Here is a 24,776-nt window from a genome sequence, read left to right as displayed (position 1 = left end):
TTTGAACATTGAATTCATGGGCCGGAATTTGCTGAGAAAAAAGTGTGAATGACACAAGTTATTATTAACATGCAAATTGGCCAGCTACTTGTGGCAAGGAAGCGAGATATCATGTGAATTGCAAATCCCCACAAATTGATGGACAAATTGTACCACTTACTGAAAGCTTTGTGAAAATGGAGGGACAGATTTTACAGCAGCCCCCCCGACCCCCTGACATCAGGGGTCATGGCGGGGGGGGGCCGGAAAAAGCCTCCGGGAGAGGCTCGCCACGGGTCTCGATGCCGAGAAGGCCTAGCCCGATATTGCTGGCGGTGGCGAGGCCTTGTGGTGGCCCCCCCACTGCTCAGCGATGGAAGCAGGATTTATATATTTTAAAAAATGCAAATTAAAGAATTAATGACTAACTCGCTCCCGTCGTCTGTTCCACCTTGATATTGTTGCTGCTGGCCGGTACTCCCTCACCTTCGGATTGCCGCCCGGCGATCCGAGGCATGAAACTGGTGGGGAGGGGGGAGCAGGTAAGTATTTCAGTGCAGGAGTGGGGGAGCAGGGTCAAACTAATATGAATGGTGTAGGGCATGGTGGGAAGGGTTAAAGATAAAAGTTTGTGAAATTTTGGGGAGGATGGTCAAGCACACAAGGTAAGTATTTTGGGGGGGAGAGGGCAAGGCATGAATTGTTTGGGTATTGGGGAGTGGGAGAGGGGCTAGGAACATTTATTTAATTTTTTAGATAATTTTGATGCAATATCTCCTTAAAAATGTAAATTATAGTGGAGGGCTCGAAGCCCTTTAAAAATGGCGTAGGCGCCTGTGCAGTGCCGCCTGATGCCGTTACGGGGGATGGACTGCCCATCCCCTCCACATCGTTGGGGGAACAGTCCTCCCCGGCCATTTAAATGAGTTGCCGCGCTGAATATTGTGATGGCTCCATGACGAGCGGCCCATACAGGCGGACCACCATTTTGGGCAGCGAGCTTATAAATTCCAGCCCAGAATCTCACATTTAACCACCCTGTAATTTTCATGAAGTTGCCACATTTCCGCATTGGTTGACTATTAAACTTGCCACAGAAGGTTAAATTTAGTAAATAAAGGGGTATAGTACCCTTTGAACTATACGACATTATTAATGACTGCAAATTAATCTCTTTGGCCCAGAAAATGAACAGCCATACGTATTGAGTCTCATTCCTTGAAGTAATGAATTGTTGTTTGAGATTTTTAAAACGTCAAATTTTTAATTTAAAAACAGCTGTTCTTATATTTTCCTTTCTGTCTCTCTTCTCTCTCTCTCTTAATCCAATCTTTTTCCCCTCTCTTTATTTCTCTTTCTGTACCTGATTTGACATTGAATTCGCGCACTCTAATTCACCCTCTTTCTCAATTCTTCCACTGTTTATTTCTCAATTCTTAAATCTCATTGGTTAAGGAGATACCCTATTGGTTCTGTCATTCATCAATACCCAGATGGCCCATTGCCCTCGCTGTGCCATTATGAAGCTTGCACTTCCAGCAATTTACAGAGCAAAAGAATGTTTGAGCCAAAGTGGGCTGGAAAAAGTCTAACTAACTGGGCACACAGTGAGATGCCCTTTTCCAGCAAATTCTGGCTCGTTGAATTTTACTGCCCATCGTGCCCATGTTAGGTTTCTGTGAGAGCTATTCACTTAGGTCCATTCTCCTGACCTTTTCCATAATCTTTTAATGTTTTCTTTTCCAGATATTTAACCACTTTTGTTTTTACAAATTATTTGTGATTTGGCTTCCATTCCTGTTTCTGATAGGATATCCTATAAATAAAAAATATTATCATAACATCTCTTCTCATTCCTTTGATGATGATCTTAAATTTATGAAAATAGAAAACAATTCATATTGCTTTCTGGCATGTTTGTGGCTGTTGGAGGCAATTCATCTAAGCCACAGAACATCGCTGCAGTAGTTTTTCAGGGCAGCACCTTAGGCCCAACCATCTTCAGTTGCTTCATCAATGACCTTCCGTCCATCATAAGGTCAGAATTGAGGCTATTTGTTGATAATTGCACATTTTTCAGTTCAATTAACTATTCCTCAGGTAGATAATGAAGAATGTCCATGTCCGTATACAACAAGACCTGACAAAATCCATGCTTCAGCTAATCAGTGGCAGGTAACATTTGCATCACACAAGTGCCAGGCAATGATCCTCTCTAAAGAGAGAGTAACCATTTCCCATGATATTTAATCACATTATGATTGTAGAATACCCCCCCCCCCCCCCCCCCCCCGTCAACATCCTGGGGGTTACCTTTGGCCATAAACTCAACTGGACCAAGCACATAAATACTGTGGCTACTAGAATAGATCAGAGGCTGGGTATTCTGGGGTATTCTGTGGTGATTGGCTCATCTCATGACTCCCCAAAGTTTCCCCACCAGCTGTAAGGCATGTCAGGAGTTTGGGGAAATATTCTTCACTTGCCTGGATGAGTGCAGCAGCAACAACACTCAAGAAGCTTGGCACCATCCAAGACAAAGCAGTTTGCTTGATCGGCCAGGCAGCCACCTTTTTTATAAAAAAAAGGTAGAATTTCTCTCTTATAATTCTACCTCCAACAGAATTACAATATTTACTGTCTCTGCAATCCAAACTAAGTGCCATTATGCATGTGAGTGGTTTGCATCTTGTTGCTCTTTCCCACCTGCAGTCTCACCACATTCCCTAGTCACTCCAGCTGATTAATTTGAATAAGTTATTCAAATAAAAATATACTTAAGTCATAGTCTTAGAAAAAGTGGGTTGAAGGCACATTATTTAAAAAATGTAAAACGATCTCCTATTGCCACATGAAGTTTGCAGAAAAACACCATGGGGGGAATTTTATGCTCTCCCCTGCGTTGGGTTTGGAGGCAAGGGAGAGCATATAAATATGCAGGGTTGTGGCGGGTGGGGGAGCCCCGGGACCCCGCCACTTTCTTGACTTCACCCAAATTGTCCAGGGCGGGAAGGCCTGTGAAGGGCCTACTGCCCCACTGCCAATTGAGATCCTTAATTGGGCAATTAATGCCTGCCGCCACAAACTGTATGCGTTACTAGCTGGCTCCGGGCAGGGATGGGGGTCCCCCATTAACAGGCACTTAGTGCCTGTACGAGGGACCCGGCATTGTGAAGGGGATCCTGCTGAGAGCCAACCCTGCTCTTGATGCTGACCCCCCTCCCCACACCTGCTACCTCCACCCTGCAAAACCCCGCCCACTGAGACGCCTGTGGTCTGGGTCCAGGGCCTCAGGTGAGTGCTCCACCAGCAGCAACCACCGCCTCTGTGGTGGCGCTGTTCAGTGAAAGAGTTGCCGGCCTCTGATTGGCCAGCAGCTCTCAGCAAGTGATACTTCCACCACCGGGGTCCTTGATCCCGAAGAAGGCCCACCTCTGTCCAATTGAGTGCCTAATTGGCACATGATCCGGTGGGCCTTCCCCAGATGAGGCGATGCAGGGTCTTCGCCAGTGCTTTTGACAGTGGCCAAGACCCCCATTGCCCGGATAAAATCCCGGCCCATGATAACCTTAAGTAAACAGATGGGATAAAAGTTAATGCCAATAATTATGTAAGTGTTTTCAGGCACTGCTTTCATCTGCTGCACTCATTCTAAGAATGTGACTGTTTATTGTGTTTTGTTGTTTAGGCTAATCAGAATTTGTGATTATAGTTATCTATGTGCTAATTATTAGTAACACACTGCTGAGTCATTGTTTAATTATGGAGGTATTCAGAGGGCATTTTGCATTGTTTACGGAGATATTTAATATGCACAGACATTCTCGTAAGCTATATATGAAAACGTGTTACAGAGATATGTAATCATTTTGACATAATATATGTCAATTCTTAAGGAACTTTGGTGAGAATTGGCTATTTTTTCCATTCTTCTCATTTTCTTATCCGTGATTGTTCACTGAGCAGAGACAGATACTGTGTCAGTTTCACCATGACAACAATTACAGTTCCACCAAGAAACATACAAGAAGGCCAGAGCAATGAATGGAACAAAGCATTCGACACATCAAGCCTTGTCAAGAGAACATTCCTTTGTCGTCCTTCTGGGTCATAGTAACAAGGAAAATAGATAGACTGGAATTGTGTGATGTTTTCTGTAATAGAAGCTATTAGCTTTTCAGTTTCTGAATGATTCTTCATACACTTTGCAGCACAGAAGCACTGAAAAACAAAAAGATGATTCATTTTTATCGTGTGAGTTTAGATCACTCAGCATGATGATTCAGAGCAACTAAGTTAAGACAGTTTAGAACAGTATGTATCATTTCCCACTGAAGAATTACTTACTACAGTGTTGTCCTACATTCCAAAATGAATGTGACGTTAGTAAAGTGGCCTTGTCACCTGCCCAAAGCTGACATTGGGAGGCCTGAACCATTTTCAGATTTGGGTCTCAGTTGAATGTAGTCGGCGAGCTACGGGAGCAAAATGAGTGCTCTGCTACAGTTTGCCAGTTGTGTTGGGGCAGCAAATTATAGAAACATGAAATGATACAATGGTTATAACTCAAAAGGAGGCCATTCAGCCCATCAGCTCTCTGCAGGAGCAACTCAGCTAGCCCCACTCCTTGCTCCCATTCCTATGCTGAGCCAGTTGGCTGATTAGGTCTAAGAGGTGTCATGGAAGTGTAGTTTTTTTTCTCCTCTGTTTTAAAACTAAGGGTGGCTGTGTGCCTTTAAGGCAGAGAGAGACTTTTGGATTCCCTGGGCATAATGTGCCAGCAGCAAGCCTGTTTCCTAGGAAAGAGCAGGAGAGAGAGAGAGGGCCACCTGCTGCAATGTATCAGTTAACTGTGTATATAGACCGGCTAAAACCAGTCTGATCTGGAGACCAGCGAAGCGTGCTCACTGAAGGAAGGATCTTTCTCTCCTAGCAGAAAATTTACATTGAACTAACGGCTGTGTATTGCTTAAAGAGGGAAAAAACCCTAGTAAAGAACATTTGCATGGTTAGAGTGAAGTTTCTACTGAAAGACTGCCAATTTAAAAATCCAAATAGACCTGTTGCTATACTCCTTGCTGAAAGTACTGTGTGACGCCTGCTGAAACCAAAGTGCTTTGAAGGCCTATCCATTAAAGACTGTTCATCGAATTTGCCTGGAGACTTCGAGTGGCATCTGACTGTTCGGCTCTGGGATATCTCACAAAACAGCGACTGTAACCCACAAAGACTTACTGCCCAGTGATTCATTTATTCCTAAGAAACAACTCTAATTTTATTGAAACCAGTTAACCGTTGGTTTTTGAATGTATGTGTATGTGTATGAAGGTTAGGATAAATAAGAAGTTATAAGGTCTTTAGACATAGATTTATCTCAATATTGTTTAAGATTTAATTTATTAATAAATAGTTAATTAGTTTTTTTTGAAAGATACCTGGTTTGGTCTGTTTTATTCTGGGGTTCAATAAAGTGTTTAATTTGGCTAATTTCTGGTAGGTGGGTAAACTTTAATAATATGCTATGACCTGTGGAGTAATGGGATTGAATTGACAGTGTATTGCTCCCACCTTGGTCATAACAGAGGAAATCAGATCCTGGGGTAGGTGAATGTGGGGGGCAAGGACAGGCTCACAACGGACTTCAGTATTTTGTGGAGCCACGCTCCTAGTCCCACAAAAAAGAAAAGAAAACAAGTTTGGGCTCTTTATGCAGTAGCCGCCACAAGTTGGGCCTCTTACTGTCTGGTACATGCTCAGTCCATTTGTACTTTAAAATTGCAATTGTTGTCCCATTATGGTATACCATCCTGATGAGATACTTGAACAGCATCCCGTCAGAAACAGGTAAGCATCCTGTTTTCCCATATACTGGTACCCCTGAAAATTGCATCAGGCAGGCGTTCAGCATCCAAAGGGTCATCGAGTTTCTCTTCCTCAATTTTCAACTCCTGGCTTCCCAGGCTGGAAATGGGCAATGTAAAGTATAGTTTTAACCAAAACAATTTTACTGCCTTTTGTCTTTAAGATTTGAGTTCTCTGTGATGTCTCTTGGGACTGGAGTGAGATTTAGCCGAGTGTTGTATAAGATATGTGAGACAGAGATTGAGACAGAAGCAGCAAGGTGTTGAACACAAAGCCTTCTTATTCTGTTTTGCTTTGCCTTTGCTAGCGTGTGTGTTCTACAGCAGTCTACAAAGTGTACAATTCACAATGCAATTGCAATTTCAAAACACTGCAACATTACATCCCTCCCCTTCTTAATAAAATGGGAGACATAGCATATTTCAATGGTTTGTTTCAAAAAATGCAAACAATAAACTTATCCATAAATAGTTTACTTCGTAACATAGTCACTTAGATAGTCACGAGTATGATATTATCTGACATCAGATGTAGACTCTCACTTGACTTGTTCTTCATCTGAGGTGTTGACATAGGAATCAGATTCATTGCTTGCAAGTGGTGTTTTTGGTGTTTTGAAGAATGACGCGTCTCTTGTGATGATTTGTGAACCGCGCTTATCAATGATCATTGATCCTTTTATGTTGGATATCATAAGGGGTTATTTGTTTTCCAACATGACCATCATGTTTCTCAAGTACTTCATCTCCTGGCTTTAGTGCTATAGCTCTAAATTTCATGTTTCTCTCTGCATTTTCTTTCATTTGATCCTTCTGTTCTTGATCACGTTCGCATGCATGTTGGTCATTAGCTCCACAGGAATAGCTCAGGTAGATGTGTGTGCATAGGATGTGCAAAGATGAGTGTAGCTGGAGGTTTTCCAGTAGTCACGTGAGGAGTCACTCTGTAATAACAAAGAAAGTGATATGACTCTTGCTTCCATGACTTGTTCTCAGTGTAGCTGCACATATCACTTTTTTCAAGGTTCATATAAATCTCTCAACATCGCCATTAGCACTTGGCCAAAGGAGTGTGATTTTCCTATGAGTGAACCTGAGGTAGTATGCACATTTACTGAACTCATCGCTGTTGAATGGGGGTCCATTGTATTTTTGTTACTGTTTGAGGGATTCCAAACAAAGCAAAGATCTGATCAAGCTTTGGGATGATTAGTAGGACCGACTGTCGGCAGTGGATGTCGCAAAAGATAGTCCGCTGGGTTGAGCTTGCCTGGCTGATACTCAACTTGGAACTTGTACACTTGTAGTTTGAGTATCCACGTTCTATCTGAGTGGGGTGGTTTGCTCTGTGGATTGTTGAACAAGCTCACTAATGGTCTATGATCAGTTATTACTTTAAATTCGCTTCCATATAGGTAGAGATGAAAGTGTAAGGTACCCCATGTGATTGACAGCGCTTCTCTCTGTTTGCAATTAACATTGCTGTATGGGCATTAATGATCTGCCTGCCATTACAATGATTGAGGGTTTACCTGTCTTGACTTTCTGTACAAGAACTGCGCCTAAGCCAAATGGGCTTGCATCCACTACCATCTGGGTGGTTTTCTCAGGGTTGAAATAGGCATTTGTGCAACTTGCTGACAAGCATTGTTTGATCTGGTGTACTGCCTGTTTGTGTGATGTAGTCCGTTCCCAATTGGTGGTCTCTTTTGTCAGATCACGTAGGGGGCAGATAGTGTAGCAAGGTCAGGAATGAAGTGACTGCAGTACGTGATGAGTCCTAGCAGACTCTGGACTTCTTGCCATTTGTAGGATCTGTAGCATTTGCAATGGTTTCAACATTCCGTGGATCTGGTGATACTCCTTCACCACTGAACACATGACTGAAGAATTTATTGAACAAGCAATTGTCTTTGTTCAAGGTGAGGTTGCATTCCTGAGACATTGTAGGCATGCATGTAGGGGTATCTCAAGTTCACTTTCAGTGCGACCGTAGATGAGAATGTCATCACTGATGTTTAGCGTGCTTTCAAGTCCTTGAATTGCAGATTGAATCAAGTGCTGAAGTACCTCAGCTGCTGAGCTGACTCCAACATTGTGCCTCTTGTACTGGAAAAGACCGATGTGAGTGAGATTCTTCTGCAAGATCAATTTTATAGTGGCCTGCATTGAGGTCAAGTTCAGCAAAATGTTTAGCACCATTCACTTTCTCTATGACGTGATCAGTTGTTGGTGTAACATGTCTTTCTCGTTGTATGGCTTGGTTTGTTGACCGCATATCAATGCAGATTCTAATCTGATTCTTGCTGTTGGGTTTCTTAACAACTTGTATGGGTGAGACCCAAGGGATAGGTTCATCCCCAACTTTCTCAATAATGTCAAGGCCAAGTAGGCGTTGAAGTTCCTTCTGTCTGATTCCTGACATGAAATGGTATTCATCGCTGTTGTTGCGCAACTGGGAGCACATTAGACCCTACACGCAGCTTGCATGTAACATCTGTCAGTTTTCTGATACCAGTGAAGCAATCAGCATACAGTTCGAGAATGTTTGTGTTATGTGAAGGAATCATGCTTGTGACTGCAATCATGTGCAGATCTGTTGCAGTGTGGAAACTGATAAGCATGGCACATTCTCCTGATATGATGTAGAATACAGCTTTTGTTCTAGTGCCTTTGAATGAGATTGGAATTTCAAATGTTCTGAGGATTTTCAGCTGTTTGTCACTGTTGTAAGGGAAAATTTTCATATTCCCTGGTTTGCAGAGAATGGGGCAATCCTGAAGTTTGTTGAATGTTTTGTCTCCCATGCCATTGACAGACAGTCACACATAGGTATTTACTGTGCCTGAGAGAGAGAGGACAAAAGTATGTTCAGAGTCATCTTCCTCTACTTTGTCTACATTCTCTCACCGTTTTGCCGTGGTATGCATACATGGCACCCTTCTGCTGGTATTGGTCTTAGTAGTTGATTTTTCTGATGAGCAACAAACACGAGCAAAGTGGTTGGGTTTTCCACAGGCTTTACATAGTTTACCAGTAGCAGGACCCTCTGTCCAGTATGGGTAAGCACCACCACAGTGGAAACATTCTTTAGCTAAGTTGCAGCTCTGTTTCTGATACGGCTGTTGTTGCTTTGCGAGTGGTGTGCTGGCATGTGAGCGATGAATAGTGTTTAAGGATTTGAACTTGGAGTGTTGTAGCTACCATTAGCAGCCTCAACTTCAGTAGCTCTGGACTCTGAGAGTGATTGTGATCTTGCTAACTCCAACAGCTCTGAAAGCTTTATGTCTTTCTTGAGTGCTTTTCGACATAGTTGACTGGAGAGACAGCCTTCGATTATTTGTGTTTTGATTTCCCATTCGACATGTTCAACATCACTACCAAAGTCACATCTGATTGCTAGTTGCTTCAATCATGTGCAATATTAGTCAGTTGTCTCGTTTGCTTCTTGCTTAGTGCATCAGAAGACAATGGTTTCATAAGATGTTTTTCTTGGGCGTAAAAAAGGATGTCAGCGCATTTTTTGCTGAGTCTTAGTCATTTGCTCAAACGTAAGTGTCTCAAAGATATCTTCTAATTCTTCACCTGCATTGTTCAGAAGCAATGCCTTTTTCCTTGCGCTGTCTGTGATTGCGAAACCTGCCATCGTGCATTCAGAATGTCACAGCCACTTTTGCCAATGTGGGGATACAGATGATGGCTCTGAATTCATGTCAGAATGTGATAGGTTGGGCATAGACAATGCCATACTGATCAGCAACATAGTGATAAAGGATCTGAGATAGCACTCCTTTCAGAAAAAAAAACTTCTTTGCAATGATCCAAGATTTTTGATTGGATGGTTATTTTGGAGAGATCAGTTTGAGTATATGCTGTACTAGCTTTCTGTGTGTCACTCAAACACAGTCTGCAACTTAAAATGCTGTCTGTAAAAGTAGACAAAAAAACTTCCAAAATTTTCATACCCAAAAACAATGTTTCCAGTTTTTCACCATCTTTTGCTTTTTACTTTGTTGCCATTGTGATGTCTCTCAGGACTGGAGTGAGATTTAGCCAAGTTTACTATAAGATATGTGAGACAGAGATTGAGACAGAAGCAGCAAGCTGTTGAACAGAAAGACTTCTTCTCTATTCTGTTTTACTTTCACTTTTCCTTTGCCAGCATGTGTGTTCCACAGCAGCCTCTAGAATACACAATGCACACTGCAATTGCAATTTCAAAACACAACACTACATTCTCTGTCCACCTTATTATGTATTTGCCAGTTTGCCAGATATTTTATATATCTGATTTATCTCAGAGCAATGCAGAGATGACACTAGTTCTAAATCAACAACAGGTTTATTTACGATACTTTAAGCTATCTCAGCGCTTACAAAATTTCAGCAGATTGTCTATACTAGAACTCAAGTCTCTTTATCTGGAATCAAAACAAGAAATGCTGGAAATACTCAGCGGGTCTGACAGCATCTGTGGAGAGAGAAGCGGAGTTAATGTTTCAGGTCAGTGACCTTTCGTCAGAATTGGCAAAGGTTAGAAACGTAATAGATTTTAAGCAAATAAAGGAGGGTGGGGCAAGAGATAACAAAAGGGAATGTGCTGATAGTACAGGGTCACAGAGAATAACTGGCCAGAAGGTCATGGAGCAAAGGCAAACAGTATGTTAATGGTGTGCTGAAAGACAAAGCGTTTGTGCAGAGAGGGTGTTAATTGACAGAAAAATGAACAGCCCTGGCTCAAAGCACAAACAGTAAAAAAAAAGTGGGCAGGCACATAGTAAAAAAAAATGAATGATGAAACAAATTAAAATAAAATAAACAAATAAAAAATAAAAAAATAACTAAAAATAAAAAGGGGGGCCCGTCATGCTCTGAAATTATTGAACTCAGTGTTCAGTCCGGCAGGCTGTAGCATTCCCAATCGGTAAATAAGATGCTGTTCCTCGAGCTTGCATTGATAGTCACTGCAACACTGCAGCAAGCCCAGGACAGATATGTGGGCATGAGAGCGGGGGGTGTTGAAATGCGAGCAACCGGAAGCTCCGGGTCATGCTTACAGGCTGAGTGAAGGTGTCCTGCAAAGCAGTTACCCAATCTGCATTTGGTCTCCCCAATGTAGAGGAGACCACATTGCGAGCAGCAAATACAGAATATTAAACTGAAAGAAGTACAAGTAAATTTCTGCTTCACCTGAAAGGAGTGTTTGGGGTCTTGGATAGCGAGGAGAGAGGAGGTAAAAGGGCAGGTATTACACCTCCTGCGACTGCATGGGAAGGTGCCGTGGGAAGGGGACGAGGTGTTGGGTGTAATGGAGGAGTGTACCAGGGTGTCGCAAAGGGAGTCTCTTTATCTGGAACCTTCTCAATGGTTTCCGCACATTAACTCTCAAACTCCACATGCAGGCTTAGGCAGTTAAGCACAGTGAACAATGATCAGTGAACAGACCAACACAATCAAACACAGATCAACTGACCCATTGAACACGACATCTTTTTCCCCTTTTGATTAAAGACATTATTCTAAATTGAAGTATTTTGAACAACAAGCATATATATATCAAGTCATTTCTTACTGTTCAACTTATCTGATTTCTCTAAGTACAGAAATAATTTTTGGCATAGCAAGGTCTCTTCGGTCTGTGATTAGATTTACGCATTTGTGGTTGTGATCCCGTGTGATCAGCTTGATGAAGCGGTTGACCTATATCATTGATAGGAAAAGAAAATGTATCCTCATAACCCACTATCCTCAAAATATCCTGGTCTGCTCCCTATCAAATGTCTCACATTCTACTTGGTGTTGTCATCCAACAGATAGGCATTTGTATCTAGCAACCGTTAGATCTGCTTTGGACCTGATACTGATGAAGCAAGGTTGTGGTCGTGATTTGGTCATTTGGTTCGAACCCAATCTCCACCTTTAAATTGTGGTTCCCTTGCACCGAAGTATACTTTTCTATCGCTAACACTGTCTTGATTAGTATTGCAGCTAAGCATATCAGCTACTCGGTTGTGTGAATCTGCAAGATACCCGACCTTGAAGTTAATACTGATGAAGGCAATCTGACCATCTGTAAATGAATAGAGGTTGATGACCTGATCCTGATGTAGCTAACAATGTAGTCAATGCTTGGTGATCAGCGCAGAGAATAAACTTTCTACCAAAAAGATACATGTGCCGATGTTCACATGCATAGATGCAGGTTAGTGTTTCCCGCTCTCTAGTAGAGTATTTACATTCAGTTTCCAACAACGGGCCTGACACATAAGCTATCAGTTGTTCACATCCGTCAATGGACTGTTGGAGTACAGCTCAAATTGCAGTTCCCGATGCATCTGTTGTGACATAGGTTTCTGCATGTGGGCTGAAATGCACAAGGACTGGAGGAGATGCTATCTTCGCCTTTAACGTTTCAAACACTGTTTGCTGTGCAATTGTCCATTCCCATTGAGGATCTTTATGCAGTAGCTTCCAAAGAGGCTCCACAATCTCTGCATACTTAGGTACGAATTTATGATATAAGTTGGTAGTACCGAGGAACGATGCCAACTCTTTCACATTAGAGATGTTGGAAGCACATGAAGGGCTTTGAGTTGTCGTGTGTAGGCTTTACTCCAGCTGCTGTCACTCTGTAACCTAGAAAGTCAATCTTGGGTGGGGCAAATGTGCATTTGTCCTTGTTGAGCGTTAAATTATTTTTGCGAGTTGAGTGAGCACTGCTGATAACTGTTGATCGTGTTCTGCTTTGTCCCTTCTGTGGACAACGATGCCATCAAGTAGGTTGAGCGTTCTTTCAACATCCAACAAGACTGAAGAAACGATCTTCTGGAATACAGTAAGCGCTGAACATAGTCCATAGGGTATTCTATGGTACTGAAACACACCTTCATGGTGTAACAAAAGCTGTAAGAGATCGGCTTTCTTGTTCTAGAGGTATCTGAAGATAACTCTGTCATAGATCGAGCTTTGTCATGAAATGATGCTGACAGTTCTTGGATTGTAAGAAGTGGATACTTGTCTGGTATGATAGCTTTGTTGACTGCCTTAAGGTCAACGTATAGTCTAAGTTTGACATTTTTTTGTTATACAATGACTAGATTTGATATCCACGATGATGAGTCGACTCGCTCAATGATACCATCTGCTTCTAGTCATTTCAGCTCCTGTGACACTTCAGCACTGATTGCAAATGGCAGCCATCTCAAATTTTATGAAACTGGTTGAATTGATTTGTCAATACGAGGAACATGACAGTACCCCTTAATTGCCCCAAATCCAATAAATAAGGAAGGATACTGGCGTGTATAATCTGCAAATCAATCACATTATTGTATGCTCCGGTGGGGTCTTCCAGTTTGAATCTAAGCCTATCGAAAGGGTTTACGCCTATAAAGGATTCGGCCTTTGGCTACATAGAAAGTGAAACTGTCAAGGGTGACATTTTTTGTAGCATACTGGAACTGTGATCGTCCCTGAAACTGGAATGATAGAGTTGTCATAAGCTTGAGAGAAGTGAGAGAGAGTTGCGAAAAATACCGATGGTAGAATTTGTCACTCAAAATAAATACTTTCACACCAACATCGATAAGAAATGACTGAGATGCCTGCGATCTCAACTGAGCACTCCTTAAAACGACCTGATGCTTTACTTTTTGTGATGGTGTATACATGTTGTACCTCACTCTCAGGTAGAGACTTCCCCACTTGTTGAAACAATGAAGCCTTTTTCTTTGACAACATGCACCTCTTTGCAAAATGGTTCCACTTTAAGCATGAGTTCTCCCTCAAGCTGGACTTGGCATTGTGACTCGATGCATATTTCCACAATTAGGGCAAAGTTTTAAAGGTATATGACCTTGATGGGACATATTTTGATGAGGTTGCTGAGGGCTTCTTGTCCATAACCCTTGCACTGAAGCTGATTGGGCAAGCTGTGTCTGCAACCCTGAGTCTAAGGGTGCATGTGTGTGTAGCCGATTTGAATCTAACATGGCAGATTCAATCTGGACTGCCAAGGTCATGGCTTTTTCCAAGGTTAAGTCATCATCCTTCATGAGGAGACGTTCCCTAATTCATGGAATTGAAGTCATTTCAATTAATTGGTCACGAATTTGTTCATTGGTTAGTGTGCCAAATTTACATGTAGAAGGCAAATGCCACAATACTGCCACATATTGTTTAATGGGCTCATTATTTCCCTGGGATCTCTGGTGGAATGTATATTGTTCAATCATCACACTTTTCTTTGGCCTGAAGTATTTTTCGAGAGCACTTACTACTGTATCAAATGTAGACATATCGTCTGTGAGCTGCTCAAATATTCACTGGCCTTCTGCTCCGAGACAATGTACGAGTATCGCTTTCATAGAGTCATAGAGTCATAGAGTTTTACAGCACAGAAACAGACCCTTCGGTCCATCATGTCTGTGCCGGCCATCAAGCACCTAGCTGTTCTAATCCCATTTTACAGCACTTGGCCCATAGCCTTGTATGCTATGGCATTTCACATGCTCATCTAAATACTTCTTAAATGTTGTGAGGGTTCCTGCCTCTACCACCCCTTCAGGCAGTGTGTTCCAGATTCCAACCTGGGTGAAAAAACATTTCCTCAAATCCCCTCTGAACCTCCTGCCTCTTACCTTAAATCTATATCCCCTGGTTATTGACCCCTCCGCTAAGGGAAAACATTTCTTCCTAACTACCATATCTATGCCCCTCATTATTTTGTATACCTCAATCAGGTCCCCCCCTCAGCCTTCTCTGTTCTAAGGAAAATAACCCTAGCCTATCCAGTCTCTCTTCATAGCTGAAATGCTCCAGCCCAGGCAACATCCTGGTGAATCTGCTCTGCACCCTCTCCAGTGCAATCACATCCTTCCTAGAGTGTGGTGACCAGAACTGTACACAGTACTCCAGCTGTGACCTAACTAGCGTTTTATACAGCTCCATCATAACCTCCCTTATATTCTATGCCTCGACTCATAAAGGCAAGTCTCCCATATGCCTTCCAAACCACTTTATCTACCTGCGCTGCTGCCTTCAGTGATCTATGGACAAGTACACCAAGGCCTCTCTGACCCTCTGTACTTCCTAGGGTCCTACTATCCACTGTATATCCCCTTGCCTTGTTAGTTCACCCAAAATGCATCACCTCACACTTCTCAGGATTAAATTCCATTTGCTACTGCTCCGCCCATCTTACTAACCCTTCTATATCGTCCTGTAATCTAAGGCTTTCCTCCTCACTATTTACGGCACCACTAATTTTTGCGTCATCTGTGAACTTACTGATCATACCTCCTATATTCACATCTAAATCATTAATGTGCACTACAAACAGCAAGGGTTCCAGCACCGATCCCTGTGGTACACCACTGGTCACAGGCTTCCAATCGCAAAAACTACCCACTTGTGAATCACTGCTGCATCCGGACTGTTCATCCCTGTAGTGAGCAAGGAGGTCCTGAATGCCAAAATTCATCACTCCCAGGACACAGGAGGATCCCCCAGCGATGAAAGAAATATCTCTGGAGCTGATAAAGTTAAACTTATCTCAACAATCCTCATAGCCATTGTTACGTATTCGCCAGTTTGCTGGACATTTTATATATATGATCTATCTCAGAGCAATGCAGAGATGACACTTGTTCCAAATCAACAACAGGTTTATTTACAGTACTTTAAAATATCTCAGCGCTTACAAAGTTTAAGCACATTGTCTATACTAGAACTCAATCTCTTTATCTGGAACCTTCTCAATGGTTTCCATTCATTGACTCTCAACTCTACCCACAGACTTAAGCAATTAAGTACAGTGAACATTGATCAGTGAACAGACAAACACAATCAAACACGGATCAATTAACTCATTGAACACAACACACTTATCTCTGAATATTGCTCTTGAATGCCAATGGCATCATAATGGTGTTATTGTTAAACAATAATCCAAACATTTACAGAAATTGTTCAATGTAACTAGTGGAGCACAGCACTAAACCTATAAGAACACCAATTTCATGCTGGCACTAGGGTCACCATCAGGTGGTGGAGTGGAGATAAAGATTGTGGTGACCTAAGAGCATATAGCACCCGTGGAGTAATTTTCACTTTGGATGTGGGCAGAAAACTGGCATTTGTAGATCAACTGCCCATTCCCTGCCCAATTTCTTCCTGCTCCTCATTCATCAAGAATGAAAGTAAAATATTCTGTCTGTTCTTAAAGTGGCTGCAGTGACTCCTTTAAGGACACTGGTGTGGACGCTCTATGTCTGGCACCAGGCCATGCATGGTGCAGGACCTGCCAGCTGGTACACAAAAATTGCATTGGGGTCTGACAACAGACAGAGAACTCCAATTTACACTTTTAAATAAGGCTTTAGAAAATGGGGTGGACAGCAGACAGAAAATGTCTTACTTATTTACTGTTGGCAAAATGTATCCTTAGATTACCAATAGCGTGTTAAAAAATTGTTATATCCCTAGTTGATTCTATGCTACATTTCAGGAACTTAAATTAAAGAAAACACGCATGGATCCAAACATTAAGCTACATTTTAATTTTTCCCCCATATGCAATATTGGGATAACTTTCTAACTTTGCATTTCTGGTGTTGTACCTTGCACAAAGTCTATATATTTGAGATTCAGATGAATGTGTGTGATTTTCCAAACATTAAGATTAATGGTCAGAAACTTTCTGATATGTGCTGGAGGCATGAAGTTAGAAAATTGCATATTTATTATCATTTGTAAGCATATTCACAAAATGAGAAAATGCCTCTTTACATCTAGCAAATAATCTATCTATACACATCATAACACAGAATATTGCTCTGATTTGATCTTCAAATAATTGCCAGGCTCAGATCTCTTCCCTGCACCACCACCATCGCCCTTCCCGCGAACCACCACCTCTCCCCCACCCCCCACCCACCCACTTTGTCACAGGTACCACACTTGGTTGTCTCATTATCATTTTAACCAACAAGACAATGAGATCCTGTAGCATAGTTTCCTACCTCAGAATTAAAGCGTACAGTTTCTTCTGTGTGATGTAGCAGAACTCTCATTCCTGAAGAGGATAGATTAACATATATCTGTATGCAAGAATACTGTGATGATTTCCAACAATCTGATACACAGTTGTGTTTGCAGTTTTTGAGGTTTGTAATTCTTGCTTCAAGAACAGTGCATTTTGATTCCTCTGTCCAAACACTAAGTAACGCAAATAAAACTGGATATCAGTGTACCGTCTTTGTTTCTTTAAGTTAATTGATAGTGAGCAAAATACAGATTTAAGAGCTGCATTATTATTCCAATAATACCTTTTGTAAATACATCTAAATCCATTCCATTACTTTCACAATATGAATTTCATTTTTTTTCCTGATATCTAACACCAATAATTCCTAAAAGTCCATCAAGGCAAACTATAAAAGTTTAAAAATAAACTTTTACTTGATGATTCTTAGGATTTATTAGTTCATAAGGAACTAGTCATAGTGGAATTTTCAATGTTTTTTTTAAAAAAGTAACTGTTTTGAGTGACTCAATTTTTTTTGTTAATTACGAGGATTTGTGTTTTAAAATTGAAAAAAGATTCCATTGATGCTGTAACTTTGTGTTTTTTTAAAAAGAGGTCGTCAGAAGGTCTTTTGGACTTGGCTTGTAAACATCAGTTACTGGAAGGCACCTGTTTTCAGATAAAAACCCAGCAGGGGGCTTTTTGACTTGGGGAAGATGCTTACAGAGAAAAGACAGGTCAAGATTTATAGGGGACAGGAGGCTTGACTCCTGAGATGCTTTTGGTTTCGGTTTGGACAGGCAGTTGGGGTATGGACATGTTCTGAAAATGAGTTAAAGAATCAACCTGCCAAGGACAAACCCCAACTCAGCTTTTTCTAGCTCTTGGAAAAGCTTGCCAGTTTTTCCATGTCTTTGAGAAGCTCTGAGAGGCGAGTGTAAGAAATAGAGAAATTGATACGGCATTCCTTCTGCAAAGCCTGCCTGAAACCCCTGTTGCTGTATTTCTCCTGGAAACCTTGCCCAAACTGATCTTCAACACCACCTGAAAAGAACTGTTCCAGGAAGATCCCAGTGAGAGCCGTCTACGCGTATTTTGGATCCCAAACCAAAACAAAGGACATCTGACATCTGAAATCTTTCCATATCTTCTCTTTTTCTTCAAGAATTATCAAACATTTGGCCAAAGTATTCATTTTTTGTAATAGAACTCTAAAGAGTAAATCTATTTTTTTTGTGTCTGTGTGTGTGTGTTTGAGGGGCTAAGGAAAAAGGGAACTTTTATATTTCAATCTGTGTGTTAATGCTTTGCTTTGTTACTGGTTAAGACTTGTTTTATAATAAACTAATAATTTTGTTATTTATTAAAGAAACAGGGTTGGTTGATATTATTTTTGGATAAAAATAGCGTCTATGATTGACCATATCGATAATTGGGAAAAAATTTAAATATACGTTGTAACCTGTGAAGAAGGGGGACTAGAAAAACAGTGCACTCCTCCCACCTCGGTCATAACAACTGTCATTACATATTTCGTAAACGCCAATAATTAGACACTGAACTCAAAGCACAAGTCTGAAACCCAGTCGTAGCTAAAGTTTATGCTTCAATTTCCTGAGAAAGTTCGTGCCACCAGTTTCCTGGATCAGAAATCTGGCTGGCAGGTATGCGGGAGAAACTATTAAGTTCTTCAATTTTGTCACCTTGTGGGGAAACCAAGGGCCTACATTAATAGGATGTCTTGAGATATCAGTGGGCCAGATTGCTCTTTGTCCTTTTTTGTAGAAGAATATGGCCTAGAATTGAGCTTATCATGGGATTTAAGACGTCATTTTGCAAACAAAATTCTCACGTTATGATACTTCACAAATATAACATTTTATATAGATGATTTTTTTTGAGTGTTTTATGCCTAGCCCATGCATAGTGGAATAAAATATGCTGTTTAATCTTCACTTTAGCATTTGTAATGCAAACCATTTTATAAATTTGGAAGAAATAAAAACTATTTTTGACTCTATTCAACATTATGTTTTAGTTACCTAATTTTAATTGAAAAATATATAATAATTTAGCTAATTTGATTCAGAAATTGGAGAACTATGTTGAGTAGTTCTGACACTATAAATCAATATACAGATCTATCAAAAAATAGATATTTCTCCAGTACCTCTCCTTGTGTGATTGGGCCATTTTTATTCCCAAAAGGAAGGCAATCAATATTGAACACACCAGCATTCCCAGACCCAGAAATATGGCCCTATCCTCTCCTGCTTTCAGAGCAGTGGCTGTTTTCCGTTTGTCCAGGACATCAAATGCTCTTATTTTTCTATAAAAGCCTCTGAAATGCAAACAAACGTGTTAGTTTAGTTTAGAGATACAGCACTTAAACAGGCCCTTCGGCCCACCGAGTCTGTGCCGACCATCAACAACCCATTTATACTAATCCTACACTAATCCCGTATTCCTATCACATCCCCACCTGTCCCTATATATTTCCCTACCACCTACCTATACTAGGGGCAATTTATGATGGCCAATTGACCTATCAACCTGCAAGTCTTTGGCATGTGGGAGGAAACCGGAGCACCCGGAGGAAACCCACGCAGACACAGGGAGAACTTGCAAACTCCGCACAGGCAGTACCCAGAATCGAACCCGGGTCCCTGGAGCTGTGAGGCTGCGGTGCTAACCACTGCGCCAATGTGCCCCCCCAAGTTAGTATTGCTTATCTATTCCTTGAGTAAAAGCTTGGGGCCAGTGGAGGTTTCTGTACTTATTTTATTATCTGTTAAGTCACAGGTGTTCGATGCAAGTCAAGATTATTGGCTCACAACTGGAAAAGTAGAATAGAAAGTAACAAATTAGTGAAACAGAGGAGATCAAATATACAGTGATCCCAAAAATCCATAGGTTATCAATCCCGATGCAAGTGCCAGGATTCACCAGCTGGTGACCTCACCAAAGAATGCAGGGTGAAAGGAAGGCCATCTAATTTTAATAGTTAAGGTGGATCCTTGTGCCAGTAAGCACATCTCAGATGCCTGTCAGAGGGAAAAGAACGTAAAGTGCAGTTGGTGGGTGCCAAGTCTGGTGGATGGGTGGGAGGGAGACACAGGTGTTGTCAGAAATGTGCCATTAGCCCTCTTTATAAGAAGGCCACAAAATAAGGGCAAAACTCTTTAGGGGTGCACGCCACCCAGACTCCCATATAGGTCCCAATTCTGAAGGACGGTGGTCTAAAATGCATGCTGACACTCAGTGTATCAGTTGATTGCTCTTTTGCCAGGCTGGGGATGAGGAAACTGGGAGTTCTCTCCATAGTTATGCCTTCTCTTATGCTGCTGTTCTTGTGTGTGGTGGGTGGAGACTCCACCCTAAACACCATCCCATGGAAACTGCCAGGGAAGTCCGGTACTTGGTGAAACCAGGTCCTGTTCTAATTCGTGGCGCTTACACTGCACGCCTACCAGACTGAAAAGGCACAGATTTTTGGCCCCACTGTCCTTCCCCATATTTCTGCAGGACCTTTAAGTAATGTTTCATGCCTTGAAAGCTTATGTAAATTGTAATGTTGAGCTTTATCTGATAGATTGTATGTCTGCCAATATAAACAGATATAAAATGGGAAGTTGGTGGTAAGTCAAAAAATAATTACACCAGTACATACGTATCTTTTGGTTTGATTTGATCTGCCTTCCTAGGTGCTAACTCAGGCTTAGCCCATAGGTGTGCAACTCTGCTGTACTGGGGCCCGGCATCTGGTCCCAAGCTGAACTTCCTTCCCTGTATCTGTTTGCTACCACAGTCATCTTTCTCATCTCTGTGACATCAGTCATTTCTGCTTCTAACTTTTCCCTTCAGCTGCCAAAACCATAATCCATTCACAAGATAATTCGATGAGAAAGGCTATTAGGCTCATCCAAATTCATCCATACAGCCAGATGTTATCACTTACCACCAATAGCATCAGTTGTTTCTTAAATGATTCCAGTATTTTTGCCTCCAATACTCTATCTGGAGGTTTATTCCACACTTTGGTCACTCTTTGTATGAAGAATTTCCTAATATCAGTCCAAAATGTATCTTTTACTAGTTTGAACCTGTGATCCCTTTTTCTACTCCCATGGTTCAATTTAAAGTAATATTCTGGGGTTACTTTTTCTATAACTTTAACAATCTAATATACTATATAAGATCACCAGGTGGCCTCTTTCTATGTTGTAAACTTTCTATGATTCTATGATTTTCTATGATTCCTCTCAAACATCTCCTTTCCAAGCTGAAAAGACCAAATTATCTATCCAATCTTTGCCAATATGCCAGATCCCTGACACTGGGAATCAACCACATGGAACTTTTATGCACTGACTCCAGCATTTAAATGTCTCTCTTGTTTCTTGTGACTGGAACTGGACACAGTATTCAAGGTGAAGTCTGACCAGAGCACTATACAGTTTCATCATTACCTCCTGTGATTTATATTCTACCACCTTGACTATGTAGTTCAACATCCTATTAGCTTTGTTGGTTGCTGCTCTGCATTATTTGGATGTGCTTAGCGCTGAGTCTACTAAGACCTCAAGGTCTCTTTCAGTTTCACCCTTAGCAATTTCATTACCATTCATGGAGTATGCATAGCATCTATTTTTTCTTTCCTAAATGCAGCACTTTACACTTGTCTATATTTGACTTTATCAATCGTGTATATATATTTGTCCCACGTTTATTCAGGAAGAAAAGATTTTTCTGAGTATTTCAGTTGATTATTTTAGGAAGGGAGAGATCAGTCTAATCAAGAATCAGTTAGATCATTCACGAGGACTAAAACTTTCTGTTCTGTGCAAAATTTATACTTGGTCACACCGCTAACTGAAGTCCAGAATAGGATACATAAATATATTACATTTTCAATATAAACTACTGCATAACCTTTTCCTTCTATTACATAGTCAGAGAATTAAACCAACAACAGCTGCATACAACGCTGAGTGTTAAACATGTGAAAAGTTGCGGTCACACCTTCTTCTGCTCCTTTTGAAAATTATTCCTTTGGCTCATGGTGTGCCACACTGCTGCTCTGTTTTTTATTACTAAAAGTAATATTTTGCTGAATGAAGCATTGCAAGTCATTGCTTTGCTTCTATAGTCTTAATGGATTTTAGTTACTTTGGAAACGTTGCTGATTTATTAATGGCCTTGATAGGTGTTCTGGCTTGTGGGCATGACAACACCTTAAGCGGTTATTAAGTTATATCATAAACGATGTGATTTCTGCAATACATCTGCAGTGGATGCCATTTTCATTTGTTTACTATATATAGAGAGTGGAAAAAAATCACTGTCAGAAGTCAGGTGAGTAACCTTTTGCAGTTACGTTAGAAATTGGCAATGATTCTGGCATATTTTGATTTTAAGTATTATTTCCGACAGCAGGGAAAGTTATCCCCCACTTAAAACCAGTTAAAAAAAATTTCAAGCGCGCCTACTACTTGCAAAATTAAGGATAACCCCTCTCATGGATAGTAGAGCTGGTGGGCAGCCATAAAGGCGGGGATAAAGTGTGGCGAGTCGAAGAGACTTAGCAGTTGGCAGGAAAAAGACAAAAGTGCAAGGGGAGAGCCAACTGTGTAACAGCCCTGACAAACAAATTTTTCTGCAGAACCTGTGTAAGAGCCTGTCACTCTAGAATTGGCCTTTATAGCCACTCCAGGCGCTGCTCCACACACCACTGACCACCTCCAGGCGCTTACCCATTGTCTCTCGAGATAAGGAGGCCAAAGAATGGACAGTAGTGTACAATTGTGGCATTTATTTTATCAGGATAAAGGCTGAACTAAGACTAACTGTTTTTTGCCTTTTCTAAAGCTGCGGGTAAATTTCTTCAGCTCTTCTCCCACCTGTTTCCACCAAATATCCGCCATGGTTGCAGCAGCAGTCCAAGAGAATTCAACTCCATGGCTTCTTAAGGTAAAGATGAATACGTTGCAATTGCCAGCAGCCTCAATGGCATTCAGCATCCTGTGATAAGTTCAGCGTCACCTCACTAAGGGCAACTCTTGCTGAAGAGGGGACTAATAGAATTTACAAACCCAAAAGTGCTATCTTTTCATGTCACTACCAATGAGAAAATTAATGTCATGTTAGTACTAGTGTCCTTGGTACAACATTACAATACTATAAATTCCTGTCAGGTTATGACTGGTGGAAACTATACATAGGAACATAGGAAGATAGGAACAGGTGTAGGCCATTCAGCCCCTCGAGCCTGTCCCGCCATTCAATGAGATCATGGCTGATCCACGACCTAACTCCATATACCTGCCTTTGGCCCATATCCCTTAATATCTTTGCTTAACAAAAATCTATCTATCTCAGATTTAAAATTAACAACTGTTCTAGCTTCAACTGCTGTTTGTGGGAGAGAGTTCCAAATCTCTACCACTCTTTGCATGAAGAAGTGCTTCCTGACATCTCTCCTGAAAGGTCTGGCCCTAATTTTTAGACTATGCCCCCTAGTTATAGAATCTCCAACCAGTGGAAATAGTTTATCTTTATCTAGCCTGTCTTTTCCTGTTAATATCTTGACAACTTCGATCAGAGCACCCCTTAACCTTCTAAATTCTAGGTAAAACAGGCCTAATTTGTGTAATCTTGCCTCGTAACTTAACCCTGTAGTCCAGGTATCATTCTTGTAAACCTACATTGCACTCCCTCCAAGGCCAATATATCCTTCCTAAGGTGCGGTGCCCAGAACTGCTCACCGTGGGGTCTAACCAGGGTTTTCTACAGCTGCAGCATAATGTCTGTGTCTTTATACTCCAGTCCTCTAGATATAAAGGCTAGCATTCCATTAGCCTTTTTGATTATTTTCTGCACTTGCTCATGGCATTTTAAAGATCTATGCAGCTGAACCCCCAAGTCTCTTTGGACATCCACTGTACTTAACCTCTTCCCATTTAGAAAGTACCCTGCTCTATCCTTTTTTGGTCCAGAATGAATAACCTCACACTTGCCTGCATTGAAATCCATCTGCCACAGTTTTTCCATTCACCTAGTCTGTCAATATCTCCTTGCAATTTTATGCTATCATCTAGACTGTCTACAATGCTGCCTAACTTTGTATCAACAGCAAATTTGGATATGTGATTTACTATGCCATCATCCAAGTCATTAATGAATAATGTGAATAATTGAGGCCCCAACACAGATCCCTGTGGGACACCACTAGTCACATCCTGCCAATCAGAGTACTTACCCATTATCCCCACTCTCTGTCGCCTACCACTCAACCAACTTCCTAAACATGTCAATAATTTGCCCTCAACTCCATGGGCTTCTACCTTAGTTAGTAGTCTCTTATGTGGGACTTTATCAAATGCCTTCTGGAAGTCCATATAAATAACATCCATAGACATTCCCCTGTCCACTACCGTAGTCACTTCTTCAAAAGATTCAATGAGATTTGTCAGGCATGACCTTCCCGTCATGAGTCCACGCTGGCTGTCCCTGATTAACTGAAATTTTTCGAGGTGTTCAGTCACCCTATCCTTGATTATAGACTCCAGCAACTTCCCCACCACAGATGTCAGGCTAACTGATCTGTAATTTCCTTGGTTCCCCCTTTCACCCTTCTGAAAAAGTGGAGTGACATGTGCAACTTTCCAATCCAGAGGGACCACTCCTGAATCTAGGGAACTCTGAAAGACTATAGTTAGGGCATCTACAATGTGCTTCCCTACTTCCTTTAACACCCTTGGATGGAAACCGTCAGGTCCTGGGGATTTCACACTCTTTAGTTCCATTAATTTCCTTGTTACTGATGCTTTACTTACGTTAATTGTATTAAGTCCCTGTCTCCTATTGGCTATTAAGTTTTCGGGACTTCCGGCAAGTTACCCGCCTTTTCA

General features: G+C 41.3%; 1 protein-coding gene across 3 annotated transcripts in view; it reads right to left on the bottom strand.

Annotated features, from left to right (window-relative positions):
* Nucleotides 1-3,723: 3,723 nt before the first annotated feature.
* The window catches only part of s100p (S100 calcium binding protein P), a 59,409-nt gene continuing 38,356 nt past the window's right edge, over nt 3,724-24,776 (bottom strand). The window contains exons 3-5 of one of the 3 annotated variants that reach the window (XM_068042248.1): nt 19,037-19,207; nt 16,862-17,057; nt 3,724-4,200 (exon numbers count right to left, since the gene is read on the bottom strand). In XM_068042248.1, the coding sequence (XP_067898349.1) occupies nt 3,913-4,200; nt 16,862-17,057; nt 19,037-19,207 (655 nt within the window). In that variant the 3' untranslated portion in view covers nt 3,724-3,912. The remainder of the gene's footprint in view (nt 4,201-16,861; nt 17,058-19,036; nt 19,208-24,776) is intronic. The other 2 variants (XM_068042250.1, XM_068042249.1) reach the window with 2 other exon arrangements.

The sequence above is a fragment of the Heterodontus francisci genome, chromosome 11 (assembly GCF_036365525.1).
Source record: "Heterodontus francisci isolate sHetFra1 chromosome 11, sHetFra1.hap1, whole genome shotgun sequence".
NCBI lineage: Eukaryota > Metazoa > Chordata > Chondrichthyes > Heterodontiformes > Heterodontidae > Heterodontus > Heterodontus francisci.
This window is presented reverse-complemented; position numbering and strand designations above follow the sequence as displayed.